The sequence below is a fragment of the Pleurodeles waltl genome, chromosome 11 (assembly GCF_031143425.1).
Source record: "Pleurodeles waltl isolate 20211129_DDA chromosome 11, aPleWal1.hap1.20221129, whole genome shotgun sequence".
In the NCBI taxonomy this organism is placed as follows: domain Eukaryota; kingdom Metazoa; phylum Chordata; class Amphibia; order Caudata; family Salamandridae; genus Pleurodeles; species Pleurodeles waltl.
Window position 1 is genome coordinate 242,069,676 of NC_090450.1, and position 14,918 is coordinate 242,084,593.

At 38.9% G+C, this 14,918-nt stretch overlaps 1 protein-coding gene across 1 annotated transcript in view; it reads right to left on the reverse strand.

Moving 5' to 3' along the window:
* LOC138265619 (putative serine protease K12H4.7) overlaps positions 1-14,918 on the reverse strand; it is a 313,417-nt gene that overhangs the window by 79,091 nt on the left and 219,408 nt on the right. Inside the window, exon 7 of the mRNA XM_069213485.1 lies at positions 2,285-2,375. Within this exon, the coding sequence (XP_069069586.1) occupies positions 2,285-2,375 (91 nt within the window). The remainder of the gene's footprint in view (positions 1-2,284; positions 2,376-14,918) is intronic.

A 14,918-nucleotide genomic window follows, 5' to 3' on the forward strand; every position in this document is an offset into this window, starting at 1 on the left:
GGCCTCAGGTTAATGATTAGCTGGGGAAACTTAGATGTATTTGTTTGGAACATGAAACTACAGTTGAATACCTGAACTCCCACTTGCACCTATGGACTGGAACTCTGCTTCACCTAAGCTGTCCTGTAACATTACTCAAAGCTTTTCAAAAGAATCATGTGGTCATAAGTATCATAAAATGCAATTACGTTGAGTATCAGAGCTAATTTTGACCCCCCCTGTCCATACATAGGAGAATATCCTGGAGCCTTGCCTCCCTGGTGTTGGTAAGGCCGAGTTGATCCCACCATCGGTTGGAATTACAATTTGTGGTCAAAGTGTAAATGGCTGCATCACACAATCTTTTTGCTCTTTCTTCCTTTCTGCAATCTTGCTGTGATTCAAGATTGGCGGAGGCCAAGAATTATCTTTGGAGTAGCAGAATGTTTCTTCAGGATTTTGATGACTTGTTTCAGTGGACCTGGAATGACCTCTCGTTGGAGGATTGAATGTTTCACCTTTGTAGTATAGTGCAGAGGAAGAAAGGAGTCGTTTGAAGCATGAAGATGAGCAACTGTTAATTGGTGCTTTAGATACTTTTGTCTGTTAGGCAGAGCATAGCTGCTCATCAGACTCAAGAAGTAAGTAGCAGGAATGAAGTGAAAGTAGACTGTAAAACAGCACATGAATGGGAAGGAGAGGGCAAGTGTCTTGACTAGGAAATGTCTTCACGGATCTTGATATTTTTGGAGAATAGGAGAACTTGAGGAAATCGTCATAGTGCAGTGTTGTGAAGTAGATTAGTCCATTTTCTGTAAATGATTGTTCTAGATATAATTCATTTGGTTGAGGGTTGTGAGAATGCATTTGGCATAATGGTGTTGTGCTCATATTTCCTATATATTTTGTAAGAGATTTTGTTTTTTTTCTTCTGTATGAGTCTCTTGTCATGGATTTTCCAAGTGGCAGCGAATAGATTTCATCTCTGCAAATTCTCTAGAAAAACCATTTGTTAGCTGCTTTAATAAACGTTTTATGGTTTTTGTATTTAGCAAGTACTGTGATTGGTAGAGGTTGTCCAGCAAGGTTTCATGGTTTGCTTTACCAGGTAAGTTAGTTTTAGCTGGAATGTAGAATGACCCGAACTCTGCTAAGTTTAGGTTTCTAACATGCCTGATGGGGAAGGGGGGGGGGGGGGGGCTATTTCTGTTGTTACTGGTGGTGAACTTGTGTATTTGAATCATCAGGTTAATTTAGATAAAGGCGCTGCATGTCCATATTTGTAGGACCAATTCAAGGTCAGATGTGTCAAGGTCACAAATGTATATAAGGTGAAAGGTGTTGCTATCATCATTTGTTAGCCTGCTGAACCCTTACTGGAAGACGCTGTTAAGCAAGTTTGTGGAATATTTCCAATCTACTCATCGAATGAACTCCCCAATGATCAAATATTTTGTTGCCTTTGGGCTGTGAGTGTCTGTTCCAAGAATTCATCCAAAACTGTAGGCTTGTGAGGCAATATTTCACTGCTACAATGAAAGAACTATATGGATTACCAAAGGAGTGGGTATCTAGGACAAAAAGGAAGCACAAGTTAAGTCAGTGTTGTCTGCAAAGGCCAGGTTGATATTTAACCCTGAGGCGAACCCTCCCACACACGTTCTTTCTGTTCTTTAAGCCCATTTTCAGGCAAATAGGAAGAAGGTTGTCAGGAGAAGCAATGGAGTAGTCACAGAACTATGATCCATAACAAGCACTCTTACAGATTGCTAAATATAAAATGTTCAGGGCATGTTCACTACCATAGGGAATCCTAATTTGCTTTTGAGGGAGGAAAGGTTAATCTTCTTAAAGATTCTATATAAAGGATTTAACAAATATAGTATGTGGTCTTTGTTATATAATGCAGCCGAAGTGCAAGGGTTTAAAAAAAAAAAAAAAAAAAAAAAAAAGGAAAAAGGAAAGAAAAGAAAGGAAATTGCCTTTCAGTGGAACTGAATCTCACAATGTCCATGAAGAATAATTATTTACTTAAACATATAAATATGTTTACAGTGCACGCAAAGGATAGTGTGAATGCCACTGTTCACTAACACAAACATAGTGAAATACATGTTAATTCTTTAAGTAGATATTATTAACACCCAAGTTCCTGGCATGTTCCTTTGAACACTCTGACCATCAAGTGGTTTAATGCAATGACTAACACAAATGTAACTATCATATTTGGCTACCCACCCTTTGCGTGTTTTACATGAAAATGACAAATAATGCAGGTAATGTTAAAACAAAACAATTGCACTACCTTAATGGGAACCCAGAGAACGGCTGCTTAGCGGAATCTGTGGTCTGGAAGAAACCAAACTCTGTGCAGGTCTGATAAACCCACTGTCTACCTGTGAAAAGTAAAGTTAAATGTTTGCAAATTATAGAAGCACATTTTAACTATCTACTCCAGATAACACAAAACTGTACAACAATTTTAAGAATAATAGGTCATGCCTTGATGACAGCAAAAAAATGATCCATGTGATGGAATTAGGTTTTACATATCCATTTATAACACTACTCTCATGGACTATCTGAAAATAAATTAGGGCAAATATTTTGCAGAAATTGATCGCCAACTATAAAACACTAAACTCATGGACTACCTGAAAAGAAATTAAGCCAAATATCTTGTAGTCATTGGTAGCCAATTCTAAAAATAAGAACATATAAAAATCAGGTGGGAGAGACATATCAGGATTCATTGCACCAAATAATGTGTCAGCTTTCACTTTTGAATGTGGGAAAGAGTGCACTTTGATACCGGTTAGAAACAAAGATGTTGGGGATAACCCTCAGACCTGGTTCTTCATTTGATATCATATGGCTAGTAATAAACTTTGCAAATTGAAATAAATGGGTAGTTATTTATTACTCCCAGAATGCTCTGTACTCTCTGCATTGGATTTTCTAAACAAAAGTACATTTTTCAATTCATAGTTTGAATATAAAGACATTTCAATTACATTATTCACCGAAAACTATTATTCAAAGCAAAACTATTGTTTATTTAATTTGCCTTTGCTATATATGTTAGATGTAAGATTCATTAGTTCACAAAGTGCGTTTCAGAGTGTTATGACTCCTATCAGAAAATGCCATTTATCATTAATGCTCACTACATTAAGCCTTTAGAGATGTTTTCAGTCTGGAAAAATACAGGATAAACAAATGAAACTTGTATGTTTCCCCTAATTGTATTGCCTTTGCCAACAAATCTCCTGAACTCCACATCTAGATGATTGTTAAGGTGACAAGTTAGTATCATGTGAGGCTGTATTTATAACAGAACAATAACTAAAAGGAGAACATACTACCTATTTTTCCCTGTTAATTATTAGAAATCAGTACTAATACCAACTGTCCCTGTCTCACTTTAACTCTAGAACGCCAGCCAGGGTTTAGACCACACTGTTGATTTTCTGTGTGTCTGTGCCCTGCAGTGTTCGTGCATGTCAAGGTGATACCTTGTTATTTCTGGTATACCTACTTAAACAAATTGTTCTTTTCAGGAAGTGGGGCCATGAGGTTGGCATTACCTTTACTAGATTCATTTATCTGTCATCTTATTGCTCCAAATCCTCACTATAACTGGTTACCATGAAGATTACTTAAATTTCATAAAAAGGATATTACATTTTTATATTAATTTTAGCCTTTTGATGCCTGCACATGTAAACTGTAAACAAAGTGTCTCTTTTGGGACAACAACCTTTAAGTGTCACCTCGTCGTCATAATTTAGGCACCTTATTAACAATCTGGAAAGTCTTTTGCAATAAGCTATGAATTTATTATTTTTATTTTTCAAATACACTGCAGTAATTTTGCATATGTCTCTTAGACATAAGCTATCTCAACCTTTATTTTTCTTTTCCTATTATTTGCCACACGTAATATACTTGCACCCACTGTCACAGATATAAAATCTTTTAGTGAAAATGTTTTACCTGTTAAAAGATGGACAATTTTACCCCACTTAGGTATCTTAGCATGGCTATGAGAATTATAGCCTATTTTTCTATCCACAAACCATTGTTGCTCATTGTCACTACTACTCTTAGCTTTTCTTGCTATTCATTTCTCTTTTCAGGTACATGTTGCTTTATACCAAAAAATTATCTTACAAAATGTTAGTATATGTCAATATTGGTTGATTACTTTGTATATCTTACAGGTTACAGTTGAGTATACACTATTAAAATCTATTTTATCATTCCTGTGATGTAGTTTGGGTGTCAATGGCTCTACTTCCTTTTATTTGGGGGGGGGGGGGGTCATGTAAAAATGACATAAGGATATCTTCTATCTTGAAATTAAAATTATTGGCCATTTGAGGTTACTTGTTTAAACTGTAACAATTAGCTGAATGGCATGTCTTAAATTTAGACTCAAGGATGAACATTTTTTAAGATAAAGAAACATTTCTCTCTGTTGGCTCTTCATAGCCAGATATCCCAATAACACACTCCCAATTAACATGACCTTTAAATCCAAGTAATAAACAGTGTATCTATGTTTATTATGAATAGGATTCACAGCTTAACATTATTTTCTTGGGAAAAAAATGAAACACGTTTTCACTTGCCAAACAATATTCGTTTTTAGCAAATCAAAGCATTTTTTTTTTATTTCAAGCCTGGTTATAGTTATATTTATACTCCAAGTGAAACACAGGTAATCGCCACAATTCACTTCATCGATGTTTTGGATATGTGTAACTAATATTGAATTTAAAACTGTGAAGTATTGCCATAGACAGCAAACTCAGAAATGTCCTCACAAGTCAACATTGTCACAGCCTCATGCTTCCATTACCCGACGACACAGAGGAAGATTTTCAAATGGCTCCCAACCACAACCCAGAAAACTGTTATGCACACCCTCGTCACAAGCAAGCTAGACTTCAGGAATCCTTTATGTGAGGATAAGCAAAAACTCACTAGAAAGCAGCAGACCATGCAGATCTCAGCAGCCAAACTCACTCTCCAACTTCTAAGCCACACTCACATCGCAACACACCTCAAGGAACTCCACTGTCTCCCCATATACAAATGAGCCCAAATCAAACTTCTCCCATTTAAAAGGCAACAGATATCACTAGCTCAGCATACATCAACAATTGCAGCTGATTTTACAAACCTCTGACGCTTTTGCTCATCCGAGCTCTGACTTGCAACCCACCTTTCCCCACACACTTGGAAAAGTAGATCCCATGGCAATAGAAGATAAAGTATCATATGAAGTCATTGTAACGGGAAAGTTTTGCTTGTTGCAAATTCAACTAGCCAGATTAAAAGCCACTGCATTCCCTAGATGAGCTAATTAAGTATTAGACATTTGGAATCTAGTGAATGTATATACCTCAGATTGTGTCAATTCATGACATTATTGATTAAATTACAAGTATATCTAATACAAGACTCAAATTCCATAATAATTTATATGAAAACATGATCCAGCTATAAGGTGAGCAATTGCATTGCATATTGCAGTAATAGTTTATTTGCATCAATTATTCGTTTTTCTTGTAACTTTTGAAAATTCTTATGATGTTTTGAAACTAAATATAATACTGGTGTATTAGTTATTGTAAGAAGTAAAAAAGGTCTTTCTTTTTGTCCTAACATTGTTTTCACTTGACCTGATCCAGTCAATCTTATTTTTTTATATTCACTTGTCGGCCTCATTCCAGTTACATATAAGCACTCTTATCAATTGATTACATAGTTCATCCAAATATTTTGGGTGATTTTGTGCTATGAATTTTGTTGATGCAGATTAATTTCAAAGAAAGACAAAAATGTTAAATTAAAATCCCCAAATTACCACAGTGATTACAACAAGGTTATGAGGCTTCATACCACTACATCAGCCAGTGTAAATACAATAGCATATCATAAAAATGGGCAGTGTTAAAAATATTACTTTTATAAAGGTTGGTTGATTTGGCATCCTCTTCTGGTTAAATGATAAAAACCTAACACAAGAGAGTCAATATTGATTATTTTTATTAAGTGTTTGTCTACGTTTAGTAAATTAAATTTAATACACTTTTACAGATTGTGCTGTGCCATCTTTTACATTTGTTTTAATTTAGGATTTCAGCTGTTCAGATTTGAAACACAATTTGTCTGTTAATATTGTTAGCATTCCTGGACACGTCAGTATTATTTATTTATTAAAAAATCCCCTTCTTTTGCAAGAAACAAACCAAGAGATTAATTTAGCCAGCAAGTCCAATCTCCTGTATCTGATCAATGTGTATGTTAACAGGGTTACATACTTACCTTATGATTTCAGCGAACAAGAACCACTGTAATTGCATGTATACTTACAATAGTTTTCTAATTATACGTGCAAATTATAATAGTACACTGAATAAAAAGATAAGCTAACAGCAGATTGTGAATAGAATCAACTCATCTGTAGCACAAAAGAACAATTCCATGCCTACATTTGAAATACAGTACCACAAAAGAACTTGTGAACATTTTATCATGGTAGCAGTCACTGTCTGGGATATGAATATGTGAAAAATAGTTAAACTTCAAATAACTCAAACATAATGATTCATTCTCTATTTTTGACCAACAAGAAACTAACATTCACAATAAAGCTCATAGTAATAGGACAGTGGCTAATATGTAGTATTGCACAATTAACCTAGATGAGTCTTTTCAGCATGAGAGAACCAGGGAATCCCAGTCAGACAATTTTGCTGTAGGATATAATTCAAAGTTGCTTTAATGGTTGTCGCATTAGGATTTTTCCAGATTCAAGCTCATAGCTGTAAGGGACTGAGAACTGCAGAGTACTTAATTTGATCTCATGCCCACTCAGACTTCAGGACTATTAAAAGTCTGGCTACTGGGAGGTTCAATAAGTAGCACAAAAAACAGTTTTAGGCAGCAAGGAGGACACCAAGTTTTCAAAAGCCAAATAATAAAAAAAAAATGACCCTCCGATCAAAAAACAGGTGCTAATAAAGTAACAGAGGACTTTGTTAAAGTCCCTCATCCACGTATTCTACATCGTAATTTGTATATTTGTTCTCTGCTCAGGGTGATCTCCTGGTTAGTATCATAGTAGAGTCAGAGTTCACCTAAGTGTTCCGTTCTCAAGGTGAAGAAACCTTGCTCCTGTAGGTATATCGTCTTTGGTAAGACCAATGTAGTGTGTGAGTGAATCTAAAATAATCTCTAGTCTTAAAAATACATTTTTTATAAAAAATAAAAAATAAAAAGGGATAAGGTTAAAAAGAAACGTCAGGAAAAATTATCAATCCTGTACAGCTCGTGCAATAGATCGACATGTTTCAGCCATTAATAGCCCATATGGGTCAGTGACTCATCACAACCAAGTAAGTAAAGGTTAAGCCCTAAAATGAGCAACCTAAGCAAGTTCTCTTAACTTACATGTGAATTCCAGAGGGCTATTTCATTGGACATTATTCAGTAAGGCACATTCAAGTAGCCTAAAAAGGACAAAAATAAGACACCAAAAAAGTGATGAGGCATACCAAAACTTTGTTCGTCATGCATGTTATGCAGGAAGTACGCTAAATCCTCAGTCACTGAACATCACGTGTCAAACTTCCTCAAAAAGTACCCTGTGAATAGGCACCAAGAGAAATATGCTATTTCTCGTATACAAATAGTAGATGTTGCCATTGCTAAAGATATCTTTCTTTTATATTAAACATTTTTCTTCTTACTATTATTATAGCTAAGATTGGTAACATACTAATAGAATGCTTTTCTAAAATGGTTAATGTGGGCTATTGTTAATACACTATTGTATGAAATAGAGAGCAAAGAACGAAGGATAATGTTTGCAGAAACAATACCTTATTTATGTAGAGAGGAAGCCTCACAGTGTCAAGAAGACCGCCTGACCAAGACACATCTAAACGAGCAGTGGAGGATGATGAAAAGTTAGAAAGTAATTAACAAAGAAAAATCAAATCCTCCCCTCTCAAGGAAGGCTCACTTTCTTGTGCATTAAAGATCAGAAGCCATTTGCCATGTCTCACTCGAACTGGGAGGAAGGATCAGGAATGCAGTGGTTTCAATATCCACAAGTTTGGACTAATTTAGGATCAGCTGAACCGTGTTGTCTTGACATGCTATTGGACGTAAAAAAGGGTTGCAATGTCGCCGTGTCGGTGTAACGTCAATGGATCCAAAATACATGAATGGGAAACAGAAAAGTGACTATCCTTGTGTCTCTACAGTGTTCTTTTTAGAATGGGAAAGTGGGGATAAAATATAAACGGACAGAGAGAATAAATTATATTATAACTCCATACAAGAGAAGGTCCAAAATTAAATTAAAGTCAAACAGGACTACAGGGTTGTGGGTCGGTGATACTGGGTGAACACCACCACACAAGTGCCCGCACTCTGAAAATTGAAGTTGAAGAGGCCAAAGAAAAATCTATTGAGAAATGTAATGGAAATGGTGAAACGATTTGATCAAGTCATATCTAAATTTCTATTAAATAATAAATTGGATAAGGAGAACTAATGGCTCTTAGGTATATTGATAAAACTATTGTCATTGTTATTGCTATGTAAGATCTTCAAATGGATCCCAATCAAAACTAGAAAGACGGCCATCCAGGCCTTCATCACCAGCAGACTACACTACGGAAATTCCTGCCCAGCTCCTCCACCGCCGTCAGACTATTCAAAATGGGGCTGCAAGACTCGTCCTAGACCTCCCCAGAAAGGCCCACTCAGAGAGCTACACTGGCTGCCAGTGCACAAAAGATGTAAATTCAAGATCCTCACAATCGCATTCAAAGCCATTCACAACATTGAGCCCAAACTTATAAACCACAGACTCTCTTTCCACCAGGCAACAAGGGTGCCTAGCTCTACAACTCTCACCCTCACAAAGGTGCCATGAATCCAATACACCCGGAGAGGAGGTAGCTCTTTCTCCTACCTCACACAAAGTCCTTGAACGACTTCCCTCTCCACTTGTGAACATCTCACACCCTCCTTGTTATTCGGAAGATTCATAAGACAGGGCAGTTTGAGAAGTAGACACAGACACACTACCATCCTCCCAGAGTGCCTGGATACTCCCGATGGTGATTAGCCTTGCTTTACAAATGGATTGATTAACTGAGGTAGAATTCATGGATGAATGTCTTTAACAATGTCCTCAACAACTTTTTTAGCACCTATTTTTTGACCGAAGGTTGTTATTTCAATTATCATTGGAGGTGAAGTGAACCATCACCTCTTTGCTCTTTATTCCCTATTGATTAATGTGAAGTTTTCAAAAGCACCACAGCTCTGCCAAAATGAGTGCAGCTGAAGTTACCTTGCCTTCAAAGACTTTCAGTAGAGTTGAAAAGCAGCAGTCATGAAAATTCCTATGAACATGATGCGCAAACAGTGATTTGGTTCCATAAAGAAATGCATTTTCAGTACTCTAGGGCCCGAGCCTCAAATGTTATAAAACCAAACTATGAGACAGTCAAAAATAAATAGTATATAACATGAATCTACAACAGAAATGAAAACATATTTTGTTTACTGGCTCAAAGACCACAGCTTCACATAAGGAACACTGCTTGCAAAGGGAGACAAAAGATCATAAAAGTGTTTTGACAGTGTTTTCCACGTATTGGACTACAACTGTCCCATCTGCACAAAAGAAAATTGGAGAAGAGTGAGCAGCAATCTTAGGAGTATTCATATTATCTTCTTGAAGTACTTTGTCCAAGGAATTAATGAATATTATAAATAGCACTGATGCTAGAATTGCAACCTTGATGGGCACATCTGGCAACCAGAGGTGCTATGTTCTTCTTACTATAGCAAACATTTGTTGTGTCCAAATATGGAAGTATTACATTGTTTACACATGACCCTGATCAAGGTAAAAAGGTATCAAGTTAGAAAGCAATATGACATTTGGAACTGTGTCAAATTCGCATTGTAGTTGTTCATCTGATACTTTGATTCACTGCCACTCATAATTGCTCCCTATGGAGCTCAGAGTAGTGCAGCAGTGTCTATTTGTAAGCAGTTACATATTTATACAACCTAAGGCTTCTGTACCCATTCAAGTAACACTGGGTGGGGTGTGTGACTTTCAACTAAGCACACCATTTGAAAATCTAATACATTTCACATTGTATGAAGATGTGACCCTCTTTATAGTGCAAGAGCCACATTTCTCACCTGAGCTCTGAAAAGGATGATATGCATATTAAGAGTTGCATTAAAGAGATATGGTGGTGGTGGTGGGGGAGTTGTTTCACATGTCTGTGTGTCCCATTTCTAGACTTTCTCCATTAGAACACGTGCAAGGTTGTATGCTTAACTGCAAGACTGAGGATAGGTAAGGCAATCTAATAAAGTGAAGTGAGATCAGATTACATAATTTGGGCATGAGTGATGATATGGCGGCATGAAGTGAAGAATTACATGACTGAGAGGGGATTTCAATCAAGAAGAATGTTTAGATAGCACATGGGGAGGCATAGATAACCTTCCCAATGCAAATAGAAATTATCTGCAAATCTTGTTAAAAGTAGAGCCTGACATTTGCGTACAGTATCGATACGTGATAGCAGGAGTTGCAAGTTACAAAGACAGAGAAAAACAGTTATGATCTAAAGGGCAAATGTATGAATGTGGTATGAACATTCCTCAAAACCATCATCCAAAGGCAAATGCACATTATCCACATTCTTGCCTTTGCCTGTGGATGATGAATGTGAGGAATTTTGAGGTATGAGTTGTTGCAACTGTGGCATCAACTAATGGAACACTTAATTAAAGTTAATCCTGAGATTTCATGACCCGAACAGTACCATACATTTGCCTGTAATGGTGAGGTCTAGGTCTGTGTCTGTGAACTCACATGAAGGGAACAAATATGTGATGGGCTTAAAGTGTTAGGTGGAGAGAATCGCAAACAGTTTTTTTTTTAACGAATTCAGCATAACAGCACTACACAAGACACCTCTGTCCTACAACACCATCAACTAGTTAGTATTACTTAACATAATGCATCACTTAGCTTAGCCTGAAAAACAGTGTCCCATGAAGAAATAAATGAGGAACAATTGCCTTGAAAGCTTACGTTGATAGACATGTTTACACTACTGATACACAAAATGTGTGAAAATAAAGCACAATGTCCAAAGTGAAGTCCAGACAAGTCAAAGAACTAATACAGTTTTCAACCCATGTGGTATAATAAATCTGGCTACACTTACATGAAGATAGACCAGATGTGGGTAACGCAGTGCTTTAAATGGGGCAGTACTCGCTGGTACCGGTATTTTTTTTTTCCACCCCTTCAGTATCGGAACATCTCCATGCCCAAGGAGAGTACTGGTACTGTCTGCAGCATGTCAGGATTTCCGGCAGAAGTGGTGGTTATCTGAGCATTCGCAGCATTCTTACTTTGCGGTGCATGATCACACGATTAGCATTTCACACTGGTAGTGATGAGCATGGTGGCCTCAGAAGAACCTGTGATGTCACTACCCAGATCACTGTGTGGCAGAAAGGAAGGGAAACCAGTTTAATGGCTTTTCCTTCCTTCTTTGCCAAAAAATAGCGAAGATTGGCTAGGACGGGCTTCCTAGGAGCAGGAGCTACTGAGCAGGTTTGCCTCCAGTGACAGCTCGGGGTCCAGGTCCAGATTCTTCCATCCCTCGTCATTTGGGAACCAGGATGCAAGGATCGGACTCCTGTTGCTGGGCCCTTCATCCATGCGGCATCGATGAAGGCCCTGTACTCGATTTTTGCAGATGCTGGATCCTTAACGTTTACAGGGCCCGCTACACAGACCTTCAAGGGATAATAAAAGTAATTTGGGCTCACATCAAGGCCATTGTTTGTGCTCTGTGAGCACAATCTCTTGTATTATTGTTGGATGGATTTTAGCTTCCCCCCCCATATTTGTGTCGAGCTGCTACCTCCCAGAAAGAGGAACAGATCCTAGAAGTATGGGCAACCCTCCAAATAACCATGCTGAGTTAAGAAGGTGAAAGAGCAAAAAGATGCCTTATATTTTTATTTATTATTTTACCTTGTCACGGAGGTCGAATGTCAGGCAAATTGCTCCTTATTCTCTTAACATGGAGTTTGACCTTCACTACTTTTCTCTGACTGCAGAGCAGGAGGTTTTTCAAAAACATGTACAACGTCATTTTTGGCTAACATAAGAACTAAAAAACTGCACATTTTTACAAAAAAATCAAAATTAAATTAGAAAAGAGGAAAAATAAAGCAGTTCTTTTGTAATTATGAAGTATCATAGAATAATTTCATAGGATCAAAGCAAAGCATGATACTTTAGTGGGTGAGGTACAACAATAAATATAATCTGGAACCAGGGGCTTGGCTTTTATTGGTGCAGCCAGGTCAGTGGAACAGAGGCCTGGGGGGGCCACTGAGCCCAGATTTCTGCTGTTTTTCACAGGAGTCAGTTGCCTTTCTTGCACTCAGGACCATGACACTCTGGCTATGCCACTAGCTGGAACGCGACACACACATTATCTTTGGTAGGCTGCATAGCTTTATCATAAAAATGTAATGTCTGTGCAATTTAGTGGTCATGTCAATGGAGAATGTGCTGTCTCTTAGTGCCAGTGCACTACCACACCATACAAGACCAGTTAGGTACCACACCTTACAACTTTCATGCTGGGTATAACTCATTTGCTACACTTTGTTTTGTGTGATGCTTGGATTTTTTACAATCCCTATGGATTCCGAGGTGTAACATTAGTTGCAGCACCTTCACCCAGGATCACGTTTATCAAACCACAGACTGCAGAAGTCCAACAGTTATTACTCATGCCTGGAAAATCTTGTTTCCCAGTAAATGTTTACCAGTAGCTCCGCCCCCTGACCCCACCTCCTTGCAACGCCTTCTCGGTCATGGCTCAATTGGTGAGTACCTGCACTTTTATTTTTCCACTTAAAGCACTGGGATAACAGATATTTCCAAATCAGTCCACAAAAATAGTCAGTTTCAATTACAAATGTTTGTTGATTTTTCCATACTGGGTTTTCATAAGGACAAAAAAACGAAAAAAAAAAAAAGAAATTTGTAGCACCACCCACCGAAGAACAGCTGTTGTCCAAGTTATAAAAAGTGTCCAAACGGATCACTGAAATAGAGGTGAAAGGTTACATACCAAGTGTGGTATTAGCAAAATGTATTACATTGTTTGTTCCCTCAAAAGCTCAGCAAAAAGAGGAAGTGCATCTATCTCTTCATGTATGCTGCATTGCATACCTTCATTAAAGCAAGTGAAGGTAAGAGGACTCACTGGAATTCTTCTATTGCTGACCTTGTTTTTAGCACAATGTGAGAAAGTAGCCTCTTTCTAGCATGGTTATCCCCATTTTTGGCCTGTTTGTCAGTGTGTTTTGACTGTTCACTGGGATCCTGCTAGTCAGGACCACAGGGCTTATGGTTTGTGGCCTACTTGTCAGTATGTGTCACTGTTTTTGTCAGTATGCTCGACTGTCACTGGGATCCTGCTAACCAGGATCCCAGAGCTTATGCTCTCTCCGGTTCCAAATTTGTCCTTACATACTGGTAACTCAGTGCTTCATCCACAATTGGCATACTGGACCCCCTTATAAGTCCTTAGTATGTGGTACCTAGGTACCCAGGGCATTGGAGTTCCAGGGGATCCTTATGGGCTGCAGCATTTATTTTACCACTCATAGGGAGCCCATGCAAAGGCTTCTACAGGACTGCCACTGCAGACTGTGTGAAATAGTGCATGCACTTTTTCACAGCCATTTTCACTGTACCAGGTCAGGAGGTTGGGTGCCAAGTACCTGTGTGTGAGGGCACCCCTGCACCACCTATTTTCCCGGACTTCGTGAGTGCGGGGACATCATTTTAAGCGTGCACTGGACATAGGTCAATACCTATGTACAGCTTCAGAATGGTAACTCCGAATATGGCCATGTAAGGTGTCTAACAACTGGGAATTGTACCCCAATACTGATTCCAGTATTGGTTGCACAATCCCAGGCACTCTGGGTGCTCCACATGGGACCCCCAGTACTGCCATACAAGCCTTCTGAGGTTTCTGAGGTTTTCCAGGCAGTCCCAGCTGCTGCCACCTCACAGACAGGCTTCTGCCCTCCTGGGGCTTTAGCAGCTCAATCCCAGGAAGGCAGAACAATGCATTTCCTTTAGGAGAGGGGTGTTAAACCCTCGCCCTTTGGAAATAGGTGTTACAGGCATGGGAGGGGTATCCTCCCAGAGCCTATGGAAATGCTTTGAAGGGCACAGATGGTGCCCTCTTTGCATAATCCCCAGTCCCTGCGCTGGCGTGAAACTGGACAAAGGAAAGGGGAGTGACCACTCACCCAGGGGTGGTGCCCAGAGCTCATCCACAGTGTCCCCGGGCTTTCCCATCTCAGATTCCACGGTGGTGGGGCACTCTTGGAGCATCTGAGTGGAAAGTGCCAGCAGGTGACCTCAGAGACCCCTCTTGATAGGTGCTTACCTGGTTAGATGACCAATCCCCCTCCCAGGGCTATTTAGGGTCTCTCCTCTGGGTGTTTCTACAGATTCGGATTGCAAGACTCCAGCAGGAATCCTCTGCATCCTTTACTTCATCTTCTACCGACGGATCAACCACTGACTGCTCCAGGAACTCTAAAAAAAAACTGCAACAAAGGAGCTAAGATGACTTCTGCAACATTGTATCTTCAGCTCCTGCAAGCAACTGCAACAGTTTCCAGGTCATACATTCTCCGAGGACTGCCTGTCTTCAACCTGCACCAGAATAACCAAAGGAATCTCACGTGGAGTGATGGAGTCACTTCCCTGCTTCAGCAGGCACCTTTCTACAGCTATGACCAGTGGCTTGGGTCCCCTTACC